The sequence below is a fragment of the Malania oleifera genome, chromosome 13, assembly GCF_029873635.1.
Source record: "Malania oleifera isolate guangnan ecotype guangnan chromosome 13, ASM2987363v1, whole genome shotgun sequence".
In the NCBI taxonomy this organism is placed as follows: Eukaryota; Viridiplantae; Streptophyta; class Magnoliopsida; order Santalales; family Ximeniaceae; genus Malania; species Malania oleifera.
Window position 1 is genome coordinate 45957919 of NC_080429.1, and position 9954 is coordinate 45967872.

The 9954-nt window shown below is 40.3% G+C and overlaps 1 protein-coding gene across 1 annotated transcript; it reads right to left on the reverse strand.

Annotated features, from left to right (window-relative positions):
* Positions 1-4020: 4020 nt before the first annotated feature.
* On the reverse strand, positions 4021-8103 carry LOC131146462 (protein QUIRKY). Its single transcript, XM_058096082.1, has one exon. It carries the CDS (start codon positions 7650-7652, stop codon positions 4560-4562), a length of 3093 nt encoding a protein of 1030 aa, XP_057952065.1. The 5' UTR covers positions 7653-8103; the 3' UTR covers positions 4021-4559.
* Between the last annotated feature and the right edge of the window lie 1851 nt (positions 8104-9954).

Consider the following 9954-nt stretch of genomic DNA (forward strand, 5'->3'; position numbering starts at 1 on the left):
CAAGTGACTGCTAGTGTTCTGTGTTGTGAGTTTGTTTTATGATAGGCGACTGCCATTCGAGTGTTGGCTTAAAAACACTCAATGGGAAGATTTTTTAAATGAGGTTTTTGGACACTATTATTTTGAAAAGCTTGGAAACTACTTCAAGGAAACTTTGGGGGTAAGGAATTACTTTTAAACATTTATAAATAGCCCCAAACTTCAAAGATTTTATACACCAAGAAATTTTTAGCAATCAAAGTTCTCAAAAAGGCTCTCAAACTCTCTTGTGTTCAACTACTGAATTGCTACTGATTCAAACTCCGAAGTAAAACCTTCAAAGTTAGAATCTTTCAAATTTTGGAAGATACTTGGTGATCTATATTGAGTATTGAGCTTCAAATTCTTTTATATTTGAATTACTTTGAAGTATTATTGTGCTGAATTTTGTACTAACCTACTCTGCTGTGAGAGTGTTTTCTTGTATATAAACTCTTCTCTATCTTGATTCTTATTCATAGATGATTCAGGGCTGTAGAATCATTGGACCAAACAAGGGAATATCGTTTGGAGAGGCGGACTCTAGCCTAGTTAAGGAGTGACCGGACGAGGGGATATCGTTTGGAGAAGGCGGGCTTCAGCCTTACCCAAGGAGTGTTGTAAAGGTTTGTTCCACCCGTTAAAGGAACAGGTTTAGTGAATCCTTTGGTGGTTTACCAAAGGCGAGGACGTAGGCTGGGTATAAGTCGAACCTCGTAAAAATCTTTGTCTCACTCTCTCTTTCTCTACTTTTTATTTTCAGTACATATTTAAATTGTGTGGATGGTTTAAATTTGAAAATCATATAAACTACGCATATTTGGAAATCAAGTAAACTTAAAGTTTAATTTTGATTTGGGTTGCGGAAATCGAAAGGGAGCACGTTGGTTAAATCATATCTTGCGGAAATCATACGAGAGTACGTTACTTGTTTAAACATCCCAAGGAGAAATTAACTAAGAGTTTATCTGAATTCTAGATATTTGGAAAGAGTGATTGGATTTTATATTGCACATCATATCGAAGAAGGAAATTCATTTATACAAGGCTTGGTTCAAATTTGGCTAATATAAATAAACAACCATCTTGAGTTTTTATATTACATAAGTGTTGTGTATTGGCTTGGTTGTTTTCTTTCTAATTATAGTTGATTGATTTGGTTGAATGATTGGATGTTTGTATGGTTAAGGATTCAATAAAGAAACTAAGTTCTTGAGTGCTTAACAAATTAAACAAACAAGTCACGAATTGGTTAAAAGAAATAAAATAAGTTTAAGAATTCTAAAAAGGAATTAAAGGAAATTTTTTAAAAGCCAACTCACCCCCTCTTGGGAAGCTATTCCTAATTTCAAGTTTTTTTCATTCTTCGATCGGCACACGTTTGACCAAATAAATCGACGAGAGAGAGAGAGAGAGAGAGAGAGAGAGAGAGAGAGAGAGAGTTTATTGAGAGAGATGACTAGAGAGAATTTAAGAGAGATTGTGTGTGACTGAAATTTGAAATTGAATCTCAGAAGTCTCAGGAAGCTCTTGAGACTTCTAATTGGCATATATTATTTTTATAGTTATTTTTGTGGTCGTTACACTTTCTATGCTAAAATGTTCATAAATTTAAAAAATGAAAAGAAAATTCACAATTTCTTAATTTCTCTTCCCATATACAATGGCAATCCATGGTAGTATATATTACAAAAGGAAAATAATTGATCATCTTGGACTTCGTATCCTAGCTGTGTTCAAACTACACATATAGGTGGACCCCACACTAAGATATGGGACCTATCCTTGTCGACCTATGTGGAGTCCATTTTGTGCGTACACGAGACACAATTAAGATAAAAGTTCAAGTCCTTCAATATACTTAACGAATCATATTTTGAGTTTGCATGAAAATTATAAAAAAAAAAAAATGTTAAAGAAGTGCATACATGCCTATAGTCAACCTTTAGAAAGTGTACAAGCATTGAACATTAGGTCGAGATAAGTATGTTTTGAAAATTGAGTTCATTATTTAGTGATTTCATACTATGAATATTCATTAATTATAAAGGAACAATGAAATATTTCGATTATTTTGCATTCCATAGTGTGAAATATTTAATACAATATTTATTTATTTAGGAAGATTTTAGCTAAAGATTTATTTTTTATTTTAATTAATCAAGTATCATGTGTTAATTTGTCATATTGGTACTATTTGATAACAATAAATGCTTTTAAAATCACAATTTTATTTAAAAAAAATTGAAGGATATGTAATTGTCTCTAACAAAAGGCACTACTTGCAAAAGATTAACTTTAAAAATCAAAGATATGCACTTAAAGGAAGGAAATGGAAAGACATGGTAGTCTATTGAAGTAAACTTAATGAAAAGTAAATAACCACATTTTCTGCAGCAAAAGGATTAGTGCAAACATGCTGATTTTAAATAAATTTCTCCTATGGAATGCATCTCAATCTCTCTCTCTCTCTCTCTCTCTCTCTCTCTCTCTCTCTCTCTCTCTCTCTCTCTCTCACACACACACACACACACAGAGGCGCGCGCGCGCGTGAACACACATACATATACACAGGCATACATGCATACACATGGAAAGTATACATAAACACATTTTCTTTCCTTAGTAATAAGAGGACTAGTGCAAGCATCCCCATCTCCTCTCTCTCTCTCTCTCTCACACACACACACACACACACAAACACACATTTTTTATTTTGGGGAAGAAGGGGATGTGTTTGACATGGAAGTTAATAGTGCATGTGACTTGTTTCCTTGTTACTTTTTAATTTTACTTACATTGTTCCCAATTATAAGTTGCCTTATTCGAGCAAAGAAGCAATTAGTGAGAAAATTAATATTTTTGATTAATTAGCTGTACACATTCGGATCTTATATAGTAAAACTACTTCTTTAATTCATGATTTCAATCAGCTAGTTTAGTTGTCATGATGTTGAAAGCTAGAAGTTGAAAAGGTAAAATATAGGAAGAAAAGTACAAGGATTCATAGAAAGATATTCTATCATGATTATATAACAAAGTAAATCCTACCATCATCATACACAAGAAAATTAAAAGTTACAAGATGTCACGATTTAAGAGAATAATTATTGAAAAAAGGTAAAATACGCTCATGAGATTTACTTAAAAGACGAAATCTCTCTTAAAGAAAGGAGTATATTTGCTACGAGAGCAAAATAGTCCAAAAAATTATAAGTTTATGCAAATCAACAAATTATGTCATGTAATTGCCAATCGACAAATGAAAGGTTAATGTCATAAATATTAAGTTCTTTGTAATTTTTGAATGTCAAGAAAAATTTATCTTTTCCTTTTCATTCAATTTTAATAGGCCAATGTATTATGTCCCTGGTTTTGTTATAATCAATGTCAATTAAAATATCAAATTTAAGAGTAAAAACATATTTGGAGCTTGAAACTAGATCATTAGACTAAATCTCATTCTTCTTCGACACATTTACCTCAAGAGGTACGAAAGAAAATGAAATATAATTTTAAATTAAGAATAATTTAAATGTGTTTTATTAAAAAAAAAAATACTTGAAAGTTCAAAATTTTTTTAGATGACTTTTAGAATTTATTTATTCTATGTTTGGAAAAACCTTACATTTAAATTTATATTGAATTTGATTAAAATGTAATATAAAATTACATTAAAAATTATTCAAATCCACTCAAATCTAATTTATATATATATAACAAAAATTTCATAAAATATTTTATATGAAATTAGTATAACTTTAAAATAAGTTAACGGGCCCGGATTCGAGCAAATCATAAACAAATCCGGGTTAAACCAGTTGAGGTTTGATTTGATTAACTCGTCAGTCAATTTGACTAGTTGGAGCAATCTCGACACTTTATTGGATTAGTTATCAGTTTGAATTTTAAAACTATAATTTAAATCATTAACTCCACGATTTTTTACTAATCAAAAAATGGTAAAAGTTAGTAAAAGTTTAGAGAGTTTAAAAAAGCAAAAAAAAAATTAGGTAACTTTATGACATAATGCGGGCTAGGTTTGAAATTTGAAAATTTAAATACCAAGAACATATAAACAATCAGGTGGGAAATATTTTTTGCAGTCCCATACATATATAGAAAACAACTCAGTTTTGTTTTTTCCTTTCAAGAACTTTAATGGGCAATTCAATGTCATGCTTTTTACAGGCACCATTACAGCAAAATCCCTGTAATCCAAAACCCCTGTTCACACTGCACTCCTCCATTTTCCACTCTCCAAACTGTCTCTGCGGCTCTGCCCCCACCACTCGCTGCCCTTTCTTATTTCCCAGTCTCCAAACAGTCAGTCAATCATTTCAAAAAAATTAAACAAACTCCTCTCTCTCCGTCTCCCAAGTTGCAACCCCTTTTTCCCTCCTCCCAATGTTATTTTGCCCCCTTTTTCAACCCACCAACAGTCCCTTTCTTAATTCGTTGCACTCGCCCGGCCCACCATTGGTGTCTCAACCCCCTCGGTTATAATTTCTTCTACTTCCTCTGCTGCATTTCCTAATCTACTACATTAACCGATCAGACAAGCTCGGAAGCCGCCGGAAAAAGTTCAGGCTCGCCGCCGGCATCGGGTCCCTGAACATCGGGTGCCGCAGGAAGTAGAATCCCAGAGCTACCGCTACCATCTTCGGCGGCACCGAGTAGAGCACTACAGTCACCACGAAACACATCGCTATGAAAAGTCTCGTGGCCCGTGGGTCCCTCCAACTCACCAGTGCCTGCACCCGCTCTCCTTGGGTTGCCAAATCGCCCAACACTGTTTGGACCCGCCCCGCCAGTATCCGCAACCGGTCGTACCTGACCCGAATTATGTCTGGAGGTTTCGAGCTCGGAATTGTATCGAACTCCTCGTCTAGCTCGTCCGGATCGACCGTTTCGGCCTGCGAGAGTCGGTGATCCATGCCCGCCGGTATTTTGGGCCTGAATCGGTAGTACCAGATTCCGATCAAGATAACGTATAAGAACCCAGTTGGGACAATCAAGTCCGGGTACCAAACCAGGACCAAGTACAGTACATGGACCAAAACCGTCGTAATCGGGTTTTTCCATCTTCGGATCCCGTCCATCCATTTTGCCAACCCGACTGCCCAACCGAGAACGGCAACGATTCGGAACCAATTTACCTTGCTCTTTCGCATGCTCCACGTGTGCGAGTCTGCATCTAACATGTACCGAACCACTTCCGCTCCGAGCGGCGGTTCAGACCGCGCAAGCCATGCCGCCACCAGTTTGGTGGCGGCCGCCCTCAAAGCCTCCTGCTGTGCAACCCCGAGCGGGCGGAGATAGTGCATCCGAGGAAGCAACGGTTCGCCGTAAATCGCACATGTTTCGGGCAAAAATGACGGACAAGCGAACCGAACCGCCAACTCAATTTCACCCATTTTCCTCAACCCGGTCCGCAGTAGAACCAGCAACGGATACGAATTTGTATACACCTTGTTGCTCTCTAGCGTAGATATACGTATTCGTACTTTTCCAATACGGTAATCGGGTCGCTCCTCTGACACCTCAGAAAAGATGCGCCAGTTGTCGAACACACCAATGGTCAGCACGGTGCAGGGGTCGTAAACCTGCCACGTGTACTGCTCGTTCCAGCGTGGATCAAAACTGTCTGCGATGGTCTTGGTGCGCACCCACTTTTTTCCATACTTGGCGACACAGTACGCGTCGGTGGAGCCTTTGCCTCCGCCTTTGGTTTTCATCGGGAGAAGGCCGCGGGCGCCGAGGATGCCCAATTCCAAGATTCCGATCGGTGGTTTCCACAGCTGCTTCGCCGTCGGCCGATGGTCGCTGCACACGTGCGCAGCCTCGTCGAGCACGTGGTACCCACCCTCCAAGCAAAGACGTAGATGGACTCGCCCACAATAGGACCCACCGGGTCCAGGCCCGCCTCCCTCCAGTCCAAACCATTTGGATGCCACGTGGCGCTCGTCGAACCGCTGATCAATCGACGCCAGGGGCACCACGATGTGGCCCAGAAGCACCGGGTCTTTGCCCGTGCGTTCCTCCACTATGATGATGAGCTGGTCCTCCAGCGGTTCGCCAGCGACGAAGATGAAGTCTTCGAACCAGTGGAACGACTTTGCAAGGTTCCTCATCGAGCCGCGTCTGGTTCGCCGGGACTGAAATCCTAGCTGTGCTTTGACGCGAACGTCCAATGGTGAATTTGCCGGAACGAGAAGGTCTTGTGCTTCGATAATGGTGACCCTGAGGTACCATAGCTTCGGGGACTGGTACACCTTTGGGCGTGTGTGAGCGATGTACGGTGCGTCCGAGCTCCATGATTCCGGAAATGCATCGTCGGCTTGAGTTCCGATCCAGACGGAGAGCTGTATGTCGCCGGGCATCCCGCCGGGGTGCTGATCGTCGGTGCCTTCGAGGCGGTACCACAGCGGCGCCAAAGGACTGTCCGGTGGATCGCGAACCGGGAGTTCGGAGGGATTGAAGCACACGCCACCGAGGAAGTTTTCCGTCGGCGCGTCCCATACGGAGATCTCTAACGTGCTGCTCGCCGATTCAGACCTGTTGTGGCAGAGGGCAAACACACGGTTCCACTCGGGATTTTCCGACGATTCGCCTGGTCTGTAACTCGCCGGTTTGGATCTGACAAACTGTGTTGATCCGACGATTCCGATTTTCACGTATGGAATTACATTTGGACTCAGATTCCGAGCTTTCACGACTCGGACGAAGAGGTACTGCATCGGTTCCACGAGATCGTACGGCGCATTCCTTTCTAACTCCCTGGTGAACCTGCCAGCGATAACTCTCGGAGAATACTCTCCGTTCGGCTTTCTCAAGAATCTAGCTCTCTCACCTCCACCTACTCTTCCGATCTGCATCTTCCTCACTTCCGGTGCATACATAACTTCTGGCGTATGCGACACCGCGCCCTCTGGCACATGGTTCACTTCCGGCTCCGGTTGTACCCCCATTGGTGTGGGCGATTCCTCTATTGTGACCACCGGCGGGGACAGCGATCCCTCCTCAGCAATATCCGTCGGCACTGGGATCTCCACAACCCTCCTTTGCTCGACAAGCACCGGAGATTTCCTCAGCTCCGTCTCCTGCAGCGGTGGTTCAGGCGGTCCTTGTTCCTCTTCAATCGGTTCGTCATAGTAATAGATTCTGAGCCCAATGTCACCCCTTATCCAACTGAACACGCTCTTCTTCTGCAAGGGGAAGTAAATCAAGCCTTCCTCACCTCTCCTCGAAAATTGGGTACCGGAAAGCTTCACTCTCCCCAGACACTGCTTCTTCTTCCCGTTTCCACCCCCTTTCCGATCAGTCACCACTTCAATCTCCAACTCCTCGTACTCCATGGTCTCGGTATCGGAGACCACGAAATCGAGAGCTTCGTTCCATACGGGGTTCAAATCCCTGTGCTTGGTGGACGTCCTCTTCTTCTGTCCGTCGAAATCCACAATCGCATAGGGACTGGAGCTTCCCTGGCCGTCCTTGGGGAGGAGGTCCCTGGCGTCGACGACTTCAACAATCAGCCTGCGGACTGTCCTCGGCGGCTGCGGCTGGGGCTGGGGCTGGGGCTGAGGCTGAGGCTGAGGCTGAGGCTGAGGCGGTGGTGGAGACGACGTCGTCATGCTGTCATTGTCGCCGAACTGTGAATTTGCAACACCGTCCCGTCAGTTTTTCAGCGGCGATGATTTTACAGTGTCGTACAGAGAAGCGCTGATAGCGGCGTACAGGGAGAGGGAGAGGGAGAGAGTGGGAGAAGAAGTTTTGGTTCTTTGCGTTTGCTTTTTGTCTCGCTTTTTTTTGAAGCCGTTTCTCTGTTATTTTGTCTTTTGTTTTTGACATTAAAAAAATGTATAAAAATATTGAAGCTGTTGAAGATTTGAGAGAATGTTGTTTATAGTAATATGGTTGCTCTGGTGGCAGGTTGGATCGGATTCCATTCCCTTCCCTTCCCTCGCGCCAAGGTTTCGGCTTCCCTCCTCTCCCTTTTTCTCTAATCATCATTTTTTTTATTAGGCTCTTGTCCCGTATTTTACTTCATAGAATATATTCAAAACTTTAATTCAATCATCATTTCTCTGTTAAGCTCTCCTCTGGCATTTTACTTTATAGAATATATTCAAAATTTTAATTAAAAGTAATTAACATAACTATCATTTCACTTTTTATTTACAGAATTTCTTAAAATATATTAAAAATATTATTTTTATCATGCATTATGACATTTTTATGCACATGCCCATCTCGATTTAAATATATCTAAAATCATAATTTATATAAACATTTATTTATCATTATGCAGTGAGATAAATTTGGATATAATATTTATTTTCATTGAAAAGGAATCAATTTAGGATTTCAATTTGATTTATGTGAATTTAGTGTTCATGATTAAATGAAATCAAAAAAATAACTTTTCACATGTGTAATTATAAACAAAATATTTAAAGATCAAACAATTTTAGCATATAAGCTAAATCTCTAATCAACAAGTGGGCCACCACACATCAAGGAAACTTTTTAATATTAAACTGAATAAATTTGAATGGTGATAGCAGCTTTATTTATTCATCGGACATCTATGTTGAGTTTTTCACAAAAATATTAAGAAAAAAAAGGTAAAAGCATAAATGTAAGTGGGTGGGGAAATTATTATGGTTTTGAACTCAACCGACTTTTGGAAAATCGATTCTACTTGATTTCCCTTTAAAGGCATTGACATGTCTGCCCCCTATGTAGAAAAAGCAAAACAAAAAAATAAAAATACCTAGTTCCAACTTTTGGAAATTCGGTTATGCTTGGTTCTCCTTCCAAGGTGCCGACACACCTGCCCCCTATGCCAAAAAACAAAAAGTAGAACCAACTTTTGCAAAGTCGGTTATGATACAACTACACTACGTGGCCTCCCCCCGTTCGCGTAGTCCCTGAAAGTGACAGCGTAATCCCAAGAGGGGGCTGAATTTGGTATTTTAAAATTTAACACGTGGAAGCTTAATCGATTTTAAAACTTATTTACCACGTGCTCTAACTATTTCAATTACCACGAAAATCTATTCAGCAAACAACTATACCAATCAACAAACCTAAATATGAAATCAAATCCCAAGTTTAACAATATTTTTAACGGATTTATATTTGTTGGCCCGAGTGTGCGTCTAGAGGGTGGTGAATAGACATCTTTTGCAAATATAAAACCGTTTCTACAATCACAAAAATAACTTGGAAAGATGCAAGAATATTATATCACAATTTATATTTAAGGCAAATAATAACCAGCAAACAAAGTGAAAGAGGAAGGAGAAGAAAAGTTCAACGCGGCGATATTAACATGGTTCGGCACCAAGCCTACGTCCAAGCCTTGAGACCAACTCAAGGATTCACCAAATCCACTAAACAATCCTCCTTCACCGGCGGAGAAGCCTTTACAATCCAGCTGCTCACCAAGAGTTACAACAAGGTGCTCACCAAGAGTAACCTTACAAAGGCTTGCAAAGAACCCTTCAGCACAATCAATCAAAACAATAAGATACAACTTCAATTGCTCCTTTTTGAGCTAATATTACAAGTCAAAACCTCACACTACTCTTTTTGTGAATGGTATGTAAGACGAGAGTAAAGAGCAAGAGAGTATGAGCAAGAATGAAAACCATAGAAATGAATGCTCATTCAATGTGCTTAACAACCAAGTACTCAACTAGTTGGAAATGAATGCACAAGACTCATATTAAAGGGCAAAGGGACGAGTAATGAGCTGGAAAGCCGTTGGGCATTAATGGAGATAAGATAATTTGAAAACTAGTCATTAATATGCATTAAATGCTACCAGCAGCCCGACGTTAGTTGACGAATTCACGCCTTCGTTGACGATTCTTACACATGCCTTCGTCGACGAAAGCCTGTGTTCGTCGACGATCCTTATGTGCTGAA

Coding starts and splice junctions, on each gene's coding strand:
- LOC131146462 (XM_058096082.1), bottom strand. CDS start 7,652: ATGACGACGTCGTCTCCACCACCGCCTCAGCCTCAGCCTCAGCCTCAG.